Below are 22,161 nucleotides of genomic sequence, written 5' to 3'. Positions count from 1 at the left end.
GAAAAAACGGCTCATTATTTTTGTTTTTGTTTATTTGGCCTTTAGTTTTAATGACCACTGAAACCGCCCATGGAATAGCAGTCGAATAGCCTCACACCTAATCGATGATTTTTCCTCGCTCTCTACGTCAAGTGTTTGTTTTTACATGTTTAGTCAACTAAAAAAAGTATCCTTTACTCTGTAACTACTGTTCTCAGTTTTAATTCTCTCACCTTCTATTTCTGGTATGTGGATTTTATTTCACAAAACAATCGATCAGTTTACAATTTTTCAATGGCTCACAGTTACATGAATGAAGTTATTCACGATGGTACACAAAATATTGAGTACAAGTCTATTTGTTTTGTTCATTTCAATCTCGCTTTTTTTACCTTTCTTTAACAAGTACAAAAAACTATATGAGACCAAAAAATTATTTTTTTACATCTCAGATTAACCACCATTCCTCCGTGCAACGTATAAATCAACAAGGAGGCTCGGTAACGTACGATCGCGCATAAGGTTCCGACCCCGCTCATCTTTTAATTTTGGCATAATTGTCTACCAAATGAGGAACAGATAGAAAAACACAAAAATTCAAGTATTGTTCAAAAAATTGGTTTATGAACGAAAAGATAGCCTCCGAAGAAAATAACTCAGTGGAGTAAAAAATGAGGCAAGATTGATGAGATATGCCAATGTCAAGAAAGCGAGTCAAGACGAACAGCAAAATCAAACAACAACAACAAACAATTATTTACGTTAAAAACATTGTCCGTTTTAAAAAACAAAAGTTATTAACAAAGTCAAATATGCGTCAGATAAAACTGAAACTAAACAAAATAACTTGTAATTGACCAGAAAATCTATGGGACTAGTCCATAATTAGGCTTGGTAACAATTAGACAATAGAGACCAAAAAGAGTAAAGTTAAGGCTATTCTTTTTTTAAAAAAACAATTAATTTCAAAGTAATGAAAACCATTAGAAATCAACTAAAATATCCCTTAGGTTTACGATTGCTAATTCTTCTATAGAATTACATTAGGAACCATCGGTATTAAATTTTATTCGCTTACAAAAAGAACAACAAATAGACAAACAAAAAATCAATTAAAAATTTCCTGAAAACGCCTTTGAAGTCGTAAAGCCATATTTCGGCTCTCAGAATGTGTTCGATTTTACTTTCTTCGCATATCAATAATGTAGTATGTCACTTCTCATTAATTAGACAAGGTAACAAGTAGAAAAAAAGAAAAAAGAGCAAAATTAGGTAATGGTTTTGTTTTTTTTTCGAAAAAAATTATTTCCAAAGTCATGAAAGTCATTAATTACAAAGTAAACATACTTATTAGGTTTGTTTACTCGTCAGAAGGAAGCCCCTGAGACCATCAAGTTTCCAGAATTTGTCTTACGGCTACAAAAAAAACGTCATTTATGACAAAAATTAAAAATTAGTTTAATTTTTTATGAAAACGAATTCTCTAAGAACATTAGATTTTGTTACACCAATCTCACCAACAGTATCACCAACGGTATCATAATTTACCTGAAATGAACGAGACTAGGTAACAAATAGACAATTAAAGGAACAAAATTGCGAAGTTAAAAAGTTTATTTTATTTTGAAAACAATTGTTATCAAAGTCATGAAAAACGCTCAGCTATCTACTAATATTCGCTCATTTGTGCTGTCATGAAAAACCAGTGAAACTTGTCACTATACAGGAAATTTCACACGAAAAGGACTAAGTAAAAACGACAGATAAACACAAATATGAAAATTTCAATTAATTTCTCGAGAAAGTAGTGTCGAAGCCGTTAAAACCATAATCCATATCTTAAAGATTTTAATATTATCAATTGTTCCTTATTTGGAATGCCAATAAATTGATATGGGAACTGTCAATAACGTGATAATGTGACAAAACTAGAAAACGTGAAAAATTGGCAAATACGTAAAAATAAAAAAAATTGAAATCTAGCAGTATCGAAGCCAGAAAACCAAATCTTAAAGCGTATAACCGCAAAATAGATTAAATTTTGAATCAGTAGAAAGAAGAAGCATTTTTTTCATTGCTGACACTAAGCTACAATTAGACAAAATTATTAAGAAAAAATTGAGGCTAATTTCAATAAGCCATTATTTATTTAAAAATCAAATGTTTTTAAAAGTTAAAACGATCATAAGTTTTCAAGTAAAAAACTAGATGCATTATTTTGCAGCTGCATAGGAAGCCAATTGAATCTATCACTTCTGAGCATTGATTTGAAATGTTCTGTTCTTTAAGTAATATAGAAAATATCGACTAATTTAATTTAAAAATAGACCGACTGATTGCGATCCGAATTATTGTTGCATTGTAATTGTCCAAGTTTTGTCCAAAGTTAGCCCTGCTAATGGTGCTTGTCCGTTAGGAGCCTTTATTTTTTAATTAGTATATAAAAAATATCGAATTTTTTTAATGAAAAAGACCGACTGATTAAAATCCGATTTGTTTTGGAATATAACAGTCCAGAACTGGTCCAAAACTAGCTCTGCAAATGCTGCTCGTCAATTAAGAACACTTAACTTTCCGAATAGTATTGATATAGATAATTTTTTAGTTAAAAATCAAAAATAAATGCTGCGTTTTTGATAATCAACGAGTAAAGTTAGCAAAAAAACTGCAAAGTTTTAATTACAGAACACTTTCAGCGGAAGTTGAAGTAGAAATAGCCCCCTTCTGAGTCTTCAAAGATTGTGTTGGTGGTGTTTTGCGTGTGTACTTCCGGAAAATTTAATCACAGCGGACTAAAAAGCCTTTTTTGTGCTGTTTTTGATGAAAAAGTCTGAATTTTGAAATATTTAGCCAGAATTTTTGACAAAAAAATATATAAAAATTGTCGACAATAATTTTTTGTCTTTAAAAATGAAATCAACCGTACTTTTTCTGAAAAAATTTACAAATTTTTTGCAAAATTGTCCAAAATTTAGTCAAAAATTCCGGAAAATGTGAATAAAAACAACGGAATTCATTCTAGTTTTCTCAGAAGATTAAACCTCCATAACTCCCTGTAAAACACGAAAAAAATTACTTTTAATTCCAAATTCTACGCTGGACGAGCTTTCTAATGATACCACTCACAACTCTCTAAAATGAAAAAATCGATCGATCAAAATTGTCTAAAAAAAACCAATTTGATTATATATTTCTCCCCTCCCCCTTCAAGAGGAGTCGGAACAAAAATTGGCAGAAGCCAAATTTAGAAAATCGCTGCTTAACCTGACTTTTTTCTATTTTGTTGCCTTTTAAATTGTGGAAACCTGTAAGTACAGAAAGTAGAAAGCCAACCAGTAGATTGAAAAAAATTTTTTGGTATTAGTCTGGATTTTTTTCTTGCAACAAAAAATTTGTACCGCTCATAGTATACGATTAACTCAGTGACTTTTTCTAAAATCTCCAGTTGTGGGCTTTAACTTGCTTTGAGCGTCAATATAGCGATATCCACCAAGGTCTTCAAGGCATTATAGCATTTTAGCATTTTCTTTTTTAGGCACAGTTATACAAACGCGCATTACTGAGACTCTCTGTATCCTGTTTTTTCATTAGCTGAGAAATCTTAAGGCTACTTTAGTTAACTATTGTTAAATCATTTTAACTTACTGCGCGTTTTTAGAGACCAATGTTTTAAAAGAATCAGTATTGTTATGTTGCAGTTTACCATATTGTATAAATTCAATATAAGTGGTATTTTCGAAAAAGCTATAACTTTAGGGTCCAGACCTAATGGTTAACTTGAAATAACTTGCAAGTTCTTGCAAAAGATGGTTACGTTGTAAGAACTTGCAAGTCAAAATGTTAACTTGTAGGAACTTGCAAGTCGAATGGTAAATTTGTAGCAACTTGCAGGTCGAATGGCTAACTTGGAGGTTTAGGTCCGGTTGAGCTCGCCGGTCCGGTTGAGCTCGCCTCCTATTGGTTAATTCAATTTGACACTCAGTCATTTACCGTAGAAAGCAGGTGAGAGTTAGTTGCTCAATTTGGATAACATATCAGAATGCAAACCTAAGTTGAAAAAAGTTTAATTCGCAATTTTATCATTTCTAGAGGTCCTTTTGCAATTCAGTTAACGAAGAGTAGGTCTCAATTGGCTTTCTATATTTTTAAAGCATCTGTTTACAACTTATTTTTGTTTTTGCTACAATGTCTGGTAACAACATGTATTAAAAGAGTTATATAAGAAATTATGTGAGTCAAAAGTTTAACCTGTAGGAACCCAGCGAGTTGAATGGTTTAGTTTCAAGAGCCTTTTAAGTCGAAACGTTAACTTTTAAGAGTGTTATGAAACAATCAAGTCAAGCGCAAGAAAACTTGACTCGAGTCCTTGAACAAGTTGAAAACGGTTACCCGCAAATATGTAATCATCAGAAAACTGTAACAAAAACCTTTACTCAATATAATCTTTTGGCTAGAGAACTTGTTCCCATATATATAGAACAAGTAATTAGTGACCCTCTCCGGACAGAAGCTTCCTTTACGGCCCTAAATGTCGGACTTGAGTCTCCCCACAGTTCTACATTCTGTGCTGGGCACAACACAAAGGCATCACCTAACAACTGTCACAGCAAGGACGTGAGGCCCAGAGACTGTGCGATGCACAAAATACAGAACAGAAAAGATCAAAAACACTAAAGACAAAGGCCCTAAAGACAAAGACACTTTTGGTGCCAAAAATTTTTGGGTTACAGACGTTACCCAGAAGGACCATTTTTTTTGGGTGGTGTCAGACGTTACTCCTGGAGGATTTTTTTTCCTACTACGGTTTCAGACGTCACTGTCGCTGATTGCCCTAGGTTTCAGACGTCACCTCAAGAAGTCCTGTTCCCCGGTGAGATCAATCCAAATATCAGTATTTTTTACAGGTCAAAAAAGAGAAAAAAAAGACAAAACCTGAAATTTTTCCACTTTTATCAAAATTTCACTGCTTTTTTAGGCAAATTTCTTTGACGCATACTTGTGGGAATTTATTTAACGCAATGACAACTTCTTAGTGCAAGAAATTGTTCCTAAAAACGAAAATTGACGAGAAAAACGTTTTTGAAAACAGAAATTCAAAAAACGTTCATCAAATTCTTAGCGTCATATTCTCATAGAATCTACTTTCAATAGTTCAACCTCACTATTGAACTTACTGTTAATGAACCAGAAAGGTCACTAATTGTATAAAGTCAATTAGCTATTCAGAAACGAAAATTGTCGAGAAAAACTTTTTTGAAAACAGAAATTCAAAAAACGTTCTTCAAATTCTTAGTCTGATATTCTCAAAGAATCTACTTTTAATAGTTCAACTTCACTTTTGAACCTGTTGTTAATGAGCCAGAAAGGTCATTATTTGGATAATTTCAATTAGATATTCAGAAACGAAAGTTGACACAAAATTCGTTTGTGACAAAAGAAATCCAAAAAACCTTCTTCATATTCTTGGCCTGATATTCTAATATAATCTGTATTCCATTGTTCAAACTCACTTTTGAGCTAGTTGTCACAGAACCAAGAAGGTCATTACTTGGATAACTTCCTTTAGTTTTAGAAAAACGAAAAAACTTTTTTGGCCGGATAAAATCAAAAAGCGTTTTTTAAACTGCCCGCTTCATTTTATTATGAAAAAAAAACTCTCAATACCCACCAAAAAAGAGCAAGAATTGTTTTTTGCAAAAACCTATTTTTTGCAGAAGTCATCGGTCTCAGACGTTAACGTCTGCGAAGTCCCTTAGCCCTATGGTTTCAGACGTTACCATACTGTGAAGAAGAAAATAACGGTTTCAGAAGTTACCGATGTTTGATTTTTTTTTCAACATCAAAACGGATTCCTTTTCACAAAGAGATCTCAGACGTCATCTCAATCAATTCTTCAAAAATCCAGCCATAAGCGAAAAATCGGTCTAATGTCATGGTTTTGGATGGCACTAGAAGCACCACAAGATCAATCAGATTAACAAAGAGTTGGAGAAAAGAAAAGTTTCAGAAAAGAAGAAAGTTACAATTTCTACAAAGTTTTCAAGGTTCTTGTGGTTTATTAAAGTTCTTCCACCTTTTGTGTTTTTCTCGTAGCCCTTGTTGCCTACACGCATCGCATTTGAAACAACTTCTCGGGTTTTAGCCCACAAAAAACAGATCTCCTGAAAAAGAAACAAAAGAAATTTGCTTTTTTTAAATTTACGGAAAGATCTGTCAGATTTTAATCGCTAAAGTTTTACGGTTAGGGTCAGGGAAATAAGAGAAATTTTTAGGTAGTTTTTAGGTCTGATGGTAGATCATTAGCTATTTGTTGAGAACATTTATCAGGTTTTACAATTTTACAAGAAAAAAATAATTTAATGTAACAATTATTCGGGTTCTGGTGTAATATCGTTTCAACTGCATAATTTTAGCAAAGCACAAGTTTCCTGTTAATAAAAGTAACCAAACACATTAGTTGAAACAGTCAAAGCCAGCTATTTAAGCAAAACTTGTGTTTTTTTTCAACAAAAAACAAGCAATTAGTTGGGTCTGTTGAACAAAACTCTACTAAAGCGCGCGAACGTTCGGAAAAGATTTCAAATTTGTTTGAGTGCCTAAAAGCTAGATTTAGCAAACAAAACACATCCTAGGACATCCGTTTTTGAGACAGGTTGCGTCGTTGGTTTTTTGAACAAGAAAAAACTAGGAACATTAGCATTCAAACCTTAGACAACTTTTACATCAAAATTTGCGTCGCTCCGGTTCTTTAAGCCGTTTTTTACCTTCAACAAAGAATTTCAACGTCACGTCTACAACAGCAACAAACGGTCAAGAGAACCCAACAAGCAGCAAGATGTCTAAGCAGATCACTGCTGAATGCCAGTTTGCCATCAGCATGTTTAAACGACAGAAATGACCATGAAAAACCAGCTCGACCTTTTGGAGAAAACCATTCAGCAAAGAAAGAGTTATCGATCCTTGTCTCTGCTGATTGAACGAAACAGAGCCAACGAAAAGGAACTCAAGGAGTTGTTGTAGAACTTGATGAAGCAGCAGCCTCATCAGAATACAGCAACATCAATTCTGAGCAGACAAACCAAACTGATCAACCGTCTTAACGAAATACAGTTACAAGTTGATCTTTTGGACGATGATGGTCAACTGAGCCAGTCCTCCCAACGGATCAGAGATAAAGTCAGCATGATCTCAAGCAGAGAAAACCGATCTCATCGATCTACGCCCGTCTCAATAGACATCAATGAAGACAACAAGCTCCGATGTAACCTGGAACAACAGAAAAGCAGCCCAGTCAACCCAATTCAGCCTGCTGCTATCCCGCCTCGACCAGGAAAACCAACACTTTTTTTTAACCGTCAACTGCTCCACAAATAAACTTCGAACGTGTTCTTGGCGCTCACCAAAGACCAACAGAAATGCAAAACTTGGAAATCAGTCAAGAAGAACATAATCTTGCAGGAACTGATAACCACGTTCACAATCCTTTCACACAAGCCCATGATACACATGTCTTTAACAGTGCAACTGATGACACTCAATATGCCACTATCAACCCTAAAAACCATACAAACTTGCCACCCTACAGTCTCATCACTCGACAACACAGCCCCGATCACTCTCGACAACAGTGAAGCAAATGAAAACCATTTGATAAACCTTTTGCCGCCTATAACTAACCTGGGCATTTCAAGCGACAGTATTACAGCTAAATCCGAATATCGTGCTTCAAGTATTCCTAAGGTCAGCATTACTGAGCATTTATTCTCAAAACCAGTGACTGAAAATAGATTCATATTTCAAACACAAATCAAGCTTGTCATGAAACCCAAAATAAAAAAATTGCTAGATATAACAAAGGCAAATCAAATCCTGTTATTCAATAGCAATCGATGCAAGTTTTTGCTCAAGAACCTTATTGCAGCCCAAGCAAGAACTTCAACTCAGGAAGTCAGTACCCCACTCAATTTCCAACAAATGCGAATAGTTGCCCGCAGCTAACAAAAAATCAGTCAAGTGTTGTTGCGGAAAGCATTCAATTACAAAATCCGCAGTACACATATGCAACGCATGCTGAGCAAGTAACCCAACAAAAAAATGTTTTCTTCCTTCTGAACAACAGAATCCTCAACTGTTTCAGCAGCTTAATAACAGTTTGTTTCCACAAAACCACAATCAGTTTCCTAATATATCTGCATTGCAATTTTCATCACTTCCTACTCAAAGTTACACTCAGAAACAAACGAACCAACAAGCTGTGTCTCAACTTCGCTCACAACCAACATTTTTGCCTAACAATCTGCAAATTTATCAAAGTCAAACTGCCCCTGACTTTCCAGCATCTTCAATGCCCTTCGGTGCAAATGTACCAAATTTCGTTGACTCACAGACACAAAGCAACGCAAAACAAAACCAATTTTGTCACCCAAACAATGAGCCAAGCAATTTAATTGTGAAAAACTCACATGCCAGTGCATCAAATGCTAATTTTAACCCTGTTACACAATTGACAAATCTTGATTATAAACATTCTATTAAATTACCTCCACTAAAGTTATAAAGTTTTAATGGAGATCCTCTCCACTTCCGTGAATGGATTAACAATTTCTACAGTATGATCCACCATAACATATCAATCACAGATACACACCGAATAACGTATCTACAGAATTCTGTGTCAGGAAAAGCCAAAGATACACGCGTATTCTTGCGACCCGTCGTATTACCAGACAGCCTTAAACGAGCTGATAAATCACTTCGGTGACCGCACTATCGTGGTTGATGCCTTTATCAACCAACTAGAAAACTGGCAAGTCAATCATCAGAACAAGCAAGGTTTTATTGCCTTTTCGTCCTTTTTGAAAAGACTTGTTCAGGAACTCCAATACCTTGGTTTTATAGCAGACCTTCAATCAACAACGCTATTGAAAAATGCCAAAGAAAAGTTTCCACACAACCTCATCCTTAAATGGACCGAGCACTGTCTCACTGGGTTCCGTTCAGACCCATCTTTTGCGGAATTCGAACAGTGGTTAGAGCTTCAAGCTCAAGTTTATGATAAAGTTAAACGGGAAAACCCCATGAGAAACACATTCCCCAGTTGCAAAAAGTTTGGAAGCTGAAACTTCAACGCTAGTACAGCTTACAGAAACTATACATCACAACCCTTAAGCTCTCTAGTTGTTAATCAGGACAGGAACCAAAAGCATCAATTGCAACAGAGTCCGCAGCCGCAGTCAACAAATTCTTCTCCGAAGAGTTTCAACGCAATCAGATCTTGCGAAAAATGCAAAAATAATCACAGCCTTGCAGTTTGCCCTGAATACCAGCTTTGTCCTCCTAGTGAGAGATACAGCATTGTTAGCAAAAACAGTTTGGGTAGAAATTGTCTTAGCAATAATCACCACAAACAGACATGTCCGTCAACTAAACGATGCCAATTATGCAGTGGTTTCCTTCATACAACATTGCATGACCCAGTAAAACAAATCAAACGTCCAACAGCAGCTTTTTCAAGAGAAAACGCACAAAAACATCAACGTACTGTTTCGTTAAACAACAAGACAGCGGTTGAAAATACGATCAATAATTCTCAGACAAAATGTCTGCAGAATAAGTATTCAAACAGCCGCTACGGGCAATCCTTCAACGGTCAAAACCAAACCAACCCTCAAAGACGAAACCTAAATGGAAGCAGTACCAGTCAGTATTTTAGCATCAACCATAGTCCCGATGCACCAAAAAACTGGTATGAGCAGCTTCAACTCATCCCCGTTTCAATTCTGAAAGGAAATAAAGCCTTCGATACATATGCCTTAATTGATCCTGGTAGTCAATGTAGTTTTGTTCTGGATGCCATTTCAGAATATTTTGAGCTTCCTTGCGAATCTCAGCAATCAGTTCCTCTTCAGTTCCTTATCACTGAAATTAACATGACTCTCTCTAAAATAAAGGAACCAGTCAGTTTTACTCCTTACCAATCATCAGAGATTTCCTTTGAACTCTCTCGAGCATACAGCACACCATCTTTAAATGTCAGTGCCGCAAATGTTTTCCAAATGAATCAAATTTGCGATGAATTTAACAACGTACGCCATGTTCACTTTCCTTGTATTGCCGATGGCAAAATCGGCGCCCTCCTTGGTGTTAACGCCTTTTGCATTCACCTATCCCACTCTTGTCATTCAAGGAAATCAACTTCAACCGTTTGGTGTCAAAACTAAATTAGGTTGGACACTAGCCGGTGAATACGAAAATTTTTTCACAGACAACCATCCTAAATCCTCCAATCTGCCAAACAAAGCCTTCGTTTTTCAAGTTTCAAGAAATCGAATGGACAAACCCGAGCTAGAAGAACTAGTTCAACAGTTCTGGAGAATTGAATCGGAAGGAATTCAACCAGAAAGCAAGCCTTCATCTCCTCTTGATCAAAAATTTATCCAGATAATGAAAGACTCAATCAATTTCAATGGACAAAGATTTGAAATTAAATTGCCTTGGAAAGAAAACTCATATTTGGAAAATAATTAATTTTCCGCCCTTAGTCAAATCAAAAGCTTGAATAGGCGACTCGAGCGTAATCCTCAACTTGGTGACAACTATAGAAAAACGCTGCAAATTGACTTGGAAAAAAACTACGTTAAACCAGTTGAGATGCAAGATCCACCGCCGGATCGAACCTGGTATCTACCACATCACCCAGTTGAGAATCCTAACAAGCCCGGCAAGGTTCGGCGCGTCGCAAACGCCGCCTCTAAGTTCCGCGGACAATCACTAAACACCAACGTGTTAACAGGTCCTGACCAGCTCAATAGCCTACTTGGAGTCCTTATGCGCTTTCGTGAAAATCAAATTGCAGTCCTCGCGGACATCGAAGGCATGTTCATTAAAATTGCTATCAACCAAACTGACCAGTCAGCCCTTCGTTTCCTGTGGATAAACGACAATGAAATCCAACAGTATCAGTTTACAAGACTAATTTTTGGCGCTACCTGCTCCCCATCCTGCGCGATCTACATTTTGAATCATTGCGTTGATAAAATCGGAGATAAATATCCCGAAGCAGTCAGAGCCGTCAAAAGTCACTTTGATATGGATGATTACATCCAGTCCAATGATACGGTAACGAACGCCACAACGACAGTTCAGCAAACGATTAAGAGTCTCCAGGAAGGCGGTTTCCGCCTCACAAAATTTGTTTCTAATGAACCCAATGTTCTTGACACATGACATTGAAGAAAAACGTGAAATTGTCGGACTCCTTGGGCAGATGTGGAATCTGAAAAGCGACACCCTCATTATGAAACCGCCAACAGTCTTTTCAACGGACGCAATTGAGTATACTCAGAGGAAAGTCTTTGGCCTTGTATGCTCGATATTTGACCCTCTCGACATACTGTCACCTTTTACAATTCGTTTCAAAATCCTTCTCCAAGAAATTTGGAAGCTTGGGAAAAAGTGGGATGAACCATTACCCATACAAATAAGCAGAAGACTTCAGGAAATACTAAATTCATACTTCGAAATGCCTGAAGTACATCTTACCAGAACACTAACAAATCTCCGAAACTCTAAGAGCAGTGCTGAATTACACATATTTGTCGATGCCTCAACAGCTGCAATGGCAGCCGTAGTGTACCTGCGAATAACACACAACCATTCAGAGGTAACAGAAACTTGTTTCTGGATTGGAAAATGCAAAGTTGCTTCAATAAAGCAAACAAGCGTACCCAAACTTGAACTCGAAGCTGAAGTAATTGGAGTTAAGCTACATTCTACAATCGTTAAAGAATTCTCTTTCACAATTGACAAACTCTATTCTGGACTGTTAGTCAGGTAGTCCTTAATTGGATTGCGTATTCCAAAAAACAAACTGTATATATTGCAAATCGACTCAGAGAAATTGCAGCATCAACCAAGACAAAACAAGGGAGACATATTTCCACATTGAACAATCCAGCCGACCATAGCACTCGTGGCCTAGATCCACGTGAAATATCTCTCAAATGGTTGCAACCTCCAGAGTTTCTGTCATCATCAGAGGAAATCAGTAACCAGCCTGTACCTTCGAAACCAGCTGTCGTAGCAACAACAGCACATACAGCTTCAAATGTTCCAGAGCCAATCATAGACCCAGCACGTTTTTCGTCTTGGACGAAAATGCTACTCACCTTAGCCACTGTCTTTAACTTACTGTTCAGAGCAAAAATCTTCGTGACAGCAAACAACAGTACACGACCGATGACATTGATCTATCTGGGAAGCACTTGATCAGAACTTCTCAAGAGAACTAATTCCACACGACAGTTTCATCAGTAAAAAGGGGCCTCAAGCCCCACAGTAAATGCAACGGTCTTTGAACCCAATCCGCGATCAAAACGTTATACTCCGTTCATGTGGAAGACTTCAATTTGCTCCTGATGCACTTGAAATAGAAAAGTGTCCAAGAATTCTGCATGCGAATCACACGTTTGTACCTAGATCATGCTCATCGCATATGCATTAATCAGGGAACAGAACCCGTCAAAGCGTTCGTTCAGCAACGATACCACGTATTTAGCTTGCGAAAGTGTCTACATAGCATAAAATTTCGCTGTTTCTTATGCAGAAGACTTAATGCAGAGAACATACAACCGATCATGGCTCCTCTTCCCGCTTTCCCGTTCCCATCAGCCGCAACACAATTCCCGTTTTCCAATAGTGGTGTCGACTTCTTTGGACCATTTTATATAGAGGACACAAAAGGAAATCTTGAAGAACCTTATTGTTTGATTTTCACGTGCTTGATCACGAGAGCAGTCCACCTTGAAAGCTGCCCAGATCTCAACACCGGTAATTTCCTAAGTTCATTTCGACGTTTCACCAGTAGACGATGTCAACCAGAACGGCTGTACAGTGATAATGGGAAGACAATCATCGGAGCGTCAGAAGAGCTGAAAAAAAGTGTAAAGAGCCTTGACAACGACAAAATTTACAAAGCTCTTGCTGCTACAAACACGATTTGGAAATTCTGTGGCCCCCATTTTGGTGGTGTTTGGGAGCGCTTGATACAGACAGCGAAAAAAACGCTGCTGATCATTCTAGGCTCAAAACAACTCTCACTTGACGTATTCCAAACAGTACTGGTAGAGAGCGAAGCCATCTTGAATTCAAGACCTTTCACAAATTGCGCTGATCTTCCGGATAACGAGATGCCTCTCACACCTAACCACTTCCTGATTAGTCGTCCATTCAACACTCGGTCACAAGGAAAATTTGACAGCCAGATTCCAGCCAGCTTCAGGACATGGCGAAATCTGCAACAGATGATGAACTACTTCTGGAAGCGACTTGTCAAAGAATACCTACCGACACTACTCAAGAGATCAAAATGGAATGAGAACAACCAGTCACCACTTAAAGTTAATGATAAAGTCTGGATCCTGAAAGACATGACTCCTCGTGGAATTTGGCTTCTTGGGCGTGTGTTGGAGGTGTACCCTGGACGAGATGGACAACACTTGTGGTGAAGGTAAAAACGGCTTACGGTACGTTCGTTCGCCCCGTTTCCGCACTCGCAGGCGTTTTGGCTGATTAGCCACGTTTTTTTCACGTAACGGTTTCTAGGCAACTTGGGTTACCCTCTCTTCGAAGACCTTGTCAAGATGTTGCTGGACCCCTGTGCGTTACCCTCTCTTCGACGACCTTGTCAAGGTTTTGCTGGCCCCCTGTGCATTACCCACTCTTCGACGACCTCTCCAAACGTGTTGCTGGCCCCTTGTTCTTCTTGGAGCTTGTTGTGAAACAATCAAGTCAAACGCATGAAAACTTGACTCAAGTCCTTGAACAAGTTGAAAACTGTTACCCGCAAATATGTAATCATCAAAAAAACTGTAACAAATACCTTTACTCAATATAATCTTTTGACTAGAGAACTTGTTCCCATATATATAGAACAAAGAGCTTTGTAAGTTGAATGATTAACTTGTAAGAACTTGAAAAACGAATAGTTAACATGTAAGAACTTGCGGTTTTTTGGAAGAAAGACTTGCAAGGCGATGCATCACCTTGTAAGTTTCCGTCAGAAACTTGCAAGTTCTTACATGTTAACCATTCGGCCTCATCCGGGTTACCTTTTGGGTTCTGAGGTCAATTTTTTGGTCGGCCGTTCTCGTAAACTTTTTCTAAGTTCGTGCCTACAGAAAACAAGAAGCCGACGTCACATTTCATCAAATATTTTTCATTCTATTCAATGGACGATGAGTGACTTTGTCTGGTGAAAATTACCATTCATCGGTATAATAACAAAAATAACATCACAATAATTAGCAATGGTGTGTTTTAAGAATCATTGACTTGCAAACCATTCTTAAATTTTTGTCTTAGGAATTATTTTTTCCTGATTTTTGGAAGAATTTACCTTAATCATTCGGAAAAGTTTTAGTTTATAAAAAGAGTTCTTGCGTCATTTTCCATAAGTGTCTGATATTTGATAGGAAAAATAATCACGCCTCCTTTTTTGACCTTTTGTTTTACGGCTGCTTGTTTGCCAAGCCTTTACGATTGGTTACTTCGACAACTGACCTTGTCGTACGCGAGTGGAATTGCGTACTTGTTCTTGAGTCGCGAGTTGTGTTTATGTTCTATGTCCTACTTGCGCGGCGAGTGCGCTTTACACAATTTCCAAATGAATTCGCTTAGCGAATCGCGTAAAGACTAGTGTTTACTTTACTCGGATTACAAAGACAGTTAGTGAAGAATAAATTAAATTGGGCAACTGTACGCGAGAAGCAAAATAAAGAGAATGAAAGAATAACTCAACTGTTATTCCAGAAGTCAAATAAAATGTGAACAATATTTTCCCGTTGTGGGAAATTGGTAGCAACAGACATGCATGTGAAGTAATAATGATTTATACACATGCCCCTCAGGAATGGGTACACTGATTAAATTAAGTACATCGTATGATAAGTTTACTGCACTAAATTATGATGTACGACATTTCTCCCGCTTTCAAAATTAAAATTGCATGAAATAAAATTTTAATAACAAAATGAATAATAATAATACTTTTTCACCGGTTAAATAGTATCAACAATATGTTTACTGGTTATCATAGCTAGTCATAATTAATAGTATATCAGTTTTCACATGTCCTCTTCATCAATAATCAGTTCATTTGAAGTGCTATGATCAGCTGGCCGAATACGGGGGTCCGTCGGAGACACCTGTCCTATGATAGGCGAGGGAAAGTCGTTGCGAATCGGTTCAACTTGAGTAGCAGTGTCCACAATGGTTTGTATCACAGAGGGTTGAGTCGATTCTATGTCACCCACTCGACGCTTCCTACGGGGTGGAGCAAAGTTCGGGGGACACGAATTAGTGGAATCACCCGAGGAGTCGTCTTTATCGTAACCATAATATTTGGGGCTTTTTCGAGTTCGTTTAGTGGATCGTGTAAGAGTATCGGCGAAAGATGTTGTTGGAGCAGGATGAGGTGGTTCAATTGTTTCTTGCTGCGTGTTTGCAGGCGGGGGTGCAATAAGCACTTCTTCCGTTATAATTAGCTGATCGGGAGCAGCCTCTGGAATTACGGGTAGTACTTGCGGGGCGAAATTATCTGGAACTTTCGGCATACGTACTCGCATTGCGCGAGCAATGTTAGATTTGTTCGAGGGTACGCCACTACCAGTCTCCCGTTTTCGATGTTTCATTTTCCTGTCTCCTTTCTGGATGCGGGTACACTCTTTGGTATGGCTGAGTATCTTGGCTTCCGTTGTCTTTTCATGCGTGCGGGGTCCTCTGCGGTTGATGTACTCCGTCAACTTAGTCTTTCGTTCCTCACGAGTGCCAAATTTTGCAATATCACTATTGCGTACAGTGACTTCCACCTTACCCGGCTCGCGAATGACCGAAGTGTATTGGTCGGTCTTTTGGACGACCGATCCTGGTGCCAACACCTCATACAATCCGTCCAGGTTCTTCTTGGATCGCTTGTGGAGGTGCTTCTTTCTGGCAATATTGAGTTGGACCGCGTGTTCTTTCAATGGGAGTGGACGGTGTGCATGCGTGGTACGAAGGAAGCGTGATTCATTATCTGTGGCTTGCCGTTCGCGATTAGTAGCATCCTTAGTCGCCTTGCACATATTGCGCTCAACTTCATCATCACTCCGGATGTTTCCCCAATGTTCTTCCGGCAGCAATTCGTTGGGGGTTACAATTTCTTCATCTAAATAATGATTCAAAATTTTTTCATAACTGAGGTCAGATGATTTAGGTTGAGTACTTATATTATTAAGTGGTGTATTGGCCGTACGCCCGAAGTGAGATTCGAATGGCGAAAGCTTAGTTGTTTTATGTTCGCATATGCGAAGCTGGTATATAATTGATTTTAATGCTGCTTTAATGGTGAACGTATTTAGTTCTTTGTGTGCGTCTTTAATACATGCCAAGCGTTGTTTAATTGTACCAATTAATCGTTCTACTAAACCTATTGCACGATGATCATTTGCCCGAGCTGGTATTAATGTGATTTTGTTTTTTGTACAAAAATTTTTTACTTGGTTACCTATAAGACATCGGGCTTGATCTATTCTTAAGGAACGAGGAACTCCATGAATTTGTATATAATTATCTAAAAATTTTATGACATTCGAGGCATTTGCATTATCAACTAATTCCGCAGAAGGATATTTTGAAAATCTATCGATGCATGTTAAAATATATATTTCATGTTCTTTTTCGTTATTAATGAGCCCTGCAAAGTCTATTTGTATTTCTTGGTTGGGAAATATACATGGTGTATGTGCTTTAAATTGTTTTGCGGGAATAACAGATTTTAAATTTTTACCGATAGCAGTGCAAGATTTGCACTCTATTGCTTTGACTAGCAAATCGCGATTCATGTATGGCCGCCAGCAGTGCTGGGCCATACATATCATCCCCCAGCTACCCGGGTGACTGGCATGGAGATCGTCAATGAGGGCCTCTTTGAGTGCATTGGGGATTGCCACCTTCTCGTCCATGCAGACACACCCGCCTGTCACGTGAAGGTCCCGCCAATAACTGTGAAGGTATGGGTTGAGGGCCTTCAGTCTTTCTTCGTCCCCCCGAATTATGCAGTCTCGCACTTCTTTTAAGACTGCATCATTACTTGTCAGTGACGCAATGAGGCCTTTGCTAAAAACTTTCTCCACCACTCGTTCGAACGACATTACTTGGGGGCTATCCGTTAGCGGGGTACTTAGGTTGGAGTGCGATGAAGATCTGCGAGGCGTGCTCGTTGTCGCATTGTCAGTGAATGACACGCGAGGCGAAGCTCTAGTAGATCGAGTTGAGAGAGATTTTCCCTTGAGAGAAGATGCTTGTTGACTCATTGTTGATGAGGTTGTTGTTTTTTCAATTAAATTGATTGACGAAAAGGAAGGCAACTGAATTTCAGATTGAGTTTGGGCAAAAAGCACTTGATTTTTGTTTACCAATTGGGCACGTGAGTTATTTAAAGTATTTGAGTGTGGCTTACTAAAAAAGGTAGGAATTTGAGGCTGATTTTTGATTGACAAGTGAGAATGACTTAAAGGAGTAAATTTGGATGTATTTTGGTGAGCGAGTGACGCTTTTCTTGTATTTACTAGTCTTTGAGACTCAATTTGTACTGGAGTAGTTGTAAATGGTAGACTATGTGACGCATATTTGGAATAATTTGGGTATTTAGTAACTCGCGTTGCAAAAGAGTCATCTAAGGAATGCATTTTAGTCTTTTGAGTAACTAGTAAAGGATTATGCCAGGCGGGTGTTAATTTGTTTAAAGACTTGCGTACTCGCGATGCGAGATTAGGGGTGGTATCAATTAAATTAGAAGTGTTAACTTTTGGGGGAGAATATGTGTTAGCGAGTACGAAATTGTTTTGACTGAAATGTACTCGCTGATCATGTACACTAGTACAATTAATACCATTAGTGGAAGGGATAAATATATGTTGCATTTGATCCGCGAATGAATTATTTTTATGAGCTAAATGTACGTCTGGAGCGTGTGTGCTATACATATGTTTAGATTTGAAAGGGATAATATTAGAGTTGTGTTTTTGCGACGCGAGATTTGAATTATTATTTGTTAAGCGAACATGCTGAGCGGGATTCATGTCTAAATTGAAAGTTTGTTTGGATGAGAATTTTAGACTATATTCGCGGAGCGAAATTTGATTTAACGTTTGTTAAGCGTACCCGCTGAGCGGGTTTTATATCTGGAGTAGAAAATTGTTTTGAATAGTATTTTGAACTATTGTTTTGAAAAGCGAGTGAATTAGAAATGTCAGATTGAGGGTTTTGAGTTTCATAATCTATGGTTAAAACTTGTTCTGTAATGTTGGTGGAATTTTTATGTTCTCTATCAATATCAATATATAATTTATGAAGTGAATTAACTGTGAGATTGTGTTTTTGTTGAAGTAATTGGGCATCAGTATGTATACTCGATAATGTTGCAACTAGAAATTCTTCGTCATATTTGGAAACACTTTTTGCTGGTTGATATGGGTTACGGGATATGTAATCAACTAGGCCCATTTTTGCGCCGGGTAAATGCTCTATTGAGAATTGATAAGGCAAGAGACGGTCAACCCACCGTGATAACCTACTATTATAACTTTTATTTGATCGATGCTCTTTTAAAATGGAAAGTAATGCGCGGTGGTCAGTTATAACAGTAAATTCTTTTCCATATAAATAGTTTTTAAAATATTCTATCGACCACACTACCCCAAGAAGTTCTAATTCGTTAATACTATAACGTTCTTCACTGCTGTTTAAAAATCGGGATGCAAAAGATATCGGTTTCCAACCATCAACTGTTAGTTGTTCTAGTGCTGCTCCCAAACCAGAACGTGAAGCATCACATTTGATTCGCGTTTCAAATTGGGGGTTATAATGCATGTTTTCGGTATGATTTGCTATGCGAGTTTTAATTGCACTAAAATGTAATGTGTGAGTGTCAGTCCAGACAAATTTAGTGGATTTACGAAGTAGGGGTCTTAAAGGATGGCAGATTTGAGCTAAATTGGGAATAAATTTGCTAATATAGTGGACTGAGCCGAGAAATGAGCGTAATTTTTTGAGTGTATTAGGAGGTTGTAATGATATAATGGATGATGTTTTGGATTCGAGTGGCGAGATTCCAGATTGAGTTATATTATATCCTAACCATGAAATTTGTTGTTTTGCAAAATGGCATTTCGGAAGATTGATACGGAGGTTGTCTGCATCTAACTTTCGAAGACAATCCAGTACGAGTTGAAAGTGATCATCTTCTGAACCTTTACTAACAATTAAAATATCATCTAAGAAACAGAATGTGTTTTTAAGTCCAATCAGGGTGTAGTCCATTGCCTTCTGAAACTCGGCAGGCATGTCAGTAAGACCGTAGAATCCTGTTTTGAATCGGTATGTGCCTGTCATGTCACCACTGATAGTATTAAAATTACAATGATTAGCAGTTTCAGGGTGTAAATTTAGTTGGCTGTAAGCATATTTAAGATCAATAGTAGAGAAATGTATTTGCTCCGCGGGTTCTGTTTTGTAGTTTGTAATTATTTGTGATATCGAATCTATGAGTGTTTCAATATTTGGCATTTGATATTTGTTCTTATGTATTGCTTTGTTAAGAGTTTTAGAATCTAGTGCTAATTTTATGGTTTGATCTCGTTTGACTGTGATTACAATAGGTGAAATGAAATATTGGTCAGAACAGTTATTCACTTTTTCTATATGTCCCTCTGCAAGAAGTTTTTTAATTTCAGTATTTACTCGTTCTTGCAAGTTGATGGGTACTTTTCTACCCTTTTGATGTTTTGGCTGGAAATGACGCTGAAATTTGGATTTTACAATGTGTATTTTTGAACGACCAGTACGTGTTATAAGTTGAGGGGATTGTTGTGCGATGCGTGTTTTGAATGGACATTGTGATATGATAGTGTTGACCATACTACCTTCCGGTTTTGGGGTTTGATTTACTGAAATTCCAAGAGCGTCAAATAGATCTCTTCCCACTAGTGGTTTTAGTCCATCACGAACTACAACAAATTCAGCTTCTTCAAGTCGCCATCCATTGCTCGCAATTGGTGCCTGTATCATACCTATCACGTTTATAGGTTCATTGGAAAATGTTTTGAGTTCCTGGGGAGGCGCTATCATCAACCATCGAGCAAGGGGAGAATTTTCCACAATTTCCGAAGCAAGGGACTCAGGCAAAATACTGCACACACTGCCGGAGTCGATGAGAAGTCCAACATGGTTGTTACCAATTTGTAGGATAGTGTTCTTTGGTTCAATATTCGCATTGCGGGTTATAGTTCATATTTTGTATGGCATTTACTGTTTGGTCAGTTGTAGTTTCTTCAACAGAGTTAACATTAGAGCGATTGGGTTTGTTTGGTGATGATTTTGGTTTTCTGCATACTCGGGAAAAATGGTTTTGAAGGCCACAATTGTTGCAAGTCTTGCCTCTCGCAATGCATTTGACTCTATGGTTAGTTGACCAAGTTAGGCCACAGTTCCTGCATAGTTGTTTTGGTGATCGAGTAAAGCTTGATGTATTTGGTCTCTGATTTGGTGGTCGAAATGTTCGTTGAGGGATTATTGCATTGACTTGCGGAGCAGATTGCGAGTTTGTAATTTGTAGCTGGTTTCTTTGGCCTAATTTCATATTTATGGCCATACGTAATGCTTGGGCTGGTTCTAAGGTTTCTCGCAGCAATTCCCGTTGAATTTCTGGATCTAACATATTTGCAATAAATAAGTCTCTAATGAGGGTGTCTTCCTGGCTTCCGAGCTCACAATTTTCAGAAAGTTCTTTCAATTTCCCGAAGAAATGTTCGATAGACTCTCCTCTTGTCTGTTTCGTGGTGAGAAGAACATATCTGTCGAATGTAATGTTGCGCTGACGAATAAATGCTGTTTCCATGATTGTCCAAAGTTCTGCTGTTGAGAGACTGTCCATCTTGAGGTGTGGGTTTTGACTACAGACAATTCGACGTCCTTCAGTGCCCAAACTGAGGTATAGCATTGACACACAGTTTTTCGATCGGCTTGCGCCCATGGCTTGTCTCCGCACATTATTCCCATCTCCAGTTGTCTCTGACATCGGTTTTCCCAATTCATTTTTGATTGAGCGTTTCTCGCCAATCTTTCCCGCTCCGATTGTGCCGATGATCCTGTTATCGTAACCTCATAGATCGGTTCAAGTGGTAGTTGTACTGTTTCAGGTTTTGGTTCCAACAAAGTGTCTATTGTGATATTTTCCTTTGCAAGAAGCGCTAACTTGGCCTGCATCTGCCACTTTTCCCATTTCAGTGGCGGATCTACACTGGGTTTATCCCAAAATGGCTCAATGCCAAGTGGAGTTCGTTTTTGAGCTGCTGACTGCGCCATGTTGTACGCGAGTGGAATTGCGTACTTGTTCTTGAGTCGCGAGTTGTGTTTATGTTCTATGTCCTACTTGCGCGGCGAGTGCGCTTTACACAATTTCCAAATGAATTCGCTTAGCGAATCGCGTAAAGACTAGTGTTTACTTTACTCGGATTACAAAGACAGTTAGTGAAGAATAAATTAAATTGGGCAACTGTACGCGAGAAGCAAAATAAAGAGAATGAAAGAATAACTCAACTGTTATTCCAGAAGTCAAATAAAATGTGAACAATATTTTCCCGTTGTGGGAAATTGGTAGCAACAGACATGCATGTGAAGTAATAATGATTTATACACATGCCCCTCAGGAATGGGTACACTGATTAAATTAAGTACATCGTATGATAAGTTTACTGCACTAAATTATGATGTACAACAGACCTCAATGATAATGTTGTGTTTTATCATGCTCAGCAATTTTTTCTCTCATGGGTATTGTCGTACTGGCTGAACAGTTTTTACACAGCAAAAATGCCGCCGTAGAGAAATCTTTATTGAGTATTGTGATTTATTAGAAATCTTTATTATTAATGAATCTTTATTATTAAATCGTTATTATTAGAAATCTTTATTGTTCCGACCCTCTTGAGGGGGGAGGAACTATATACTCAAATGGGTTTTTTTTGTTCCGTGAATTTTCGCCGCTAGATATATTCATCGTAGAGAGTTGAGACTGGTATCATTAGAAATCTCGTCCAACGTAGAATATGGAATTAAAAAGATTTTTTAATTTTCGTTTTCTAC

General features: G+C 37.9%; 2 protein-coding genes across 2 annotated transcripts in view; both read left to right on the top strand.

Moving 5' to 3' along the window:
- Positions 1 to 63: 63 nt before the first annotated feature.
- Positions 64 to 22,161, top strand: part of LOC142340662 (melatonin receptor type 1C-like) — a 53,219-nt gene continuing 31,121 nt past the window's right edge. Inside the window, exon 1 of the mRNA XM_075391353.1 lies at positions 64 to 224. The gene's annotated coding sequence lies outside the window, so the exon portion shown is untranslated. The remainder of the gene's footprint in view (positions 225 to 22,161) is intronic.
- On the top strand, positions 12,615 to 13,484 carry LOC142340663 (uncharacterized). Its single transcript, XM_075391354.1, has one exon. The coding sequence runs from the start codon at positions 12,615 to 12,617 to the stop codon at positions 13,482 to 13,484; it is 870 nt and encodes a 289-aa protein (XP_075247469.1).

The sequence above is a fragment of the Convolutriloba macropyga genome, chromosome 6, assembly GCF_964194025.1.
Source record: "Convolutriloba macropyga chromosome 6, txConMacr16.3, whole genome shotgun sequence".
Classification (NCBI taxonomy): Eukaryota; Metazoa; Xenacoelomorpha; order Acoela; family Convolutidae; genus Convolutriloba; species Convolutriloba macropyga.
This window is presented reverse-complemented; position numbering and strand designations above follow the sequence as displayed.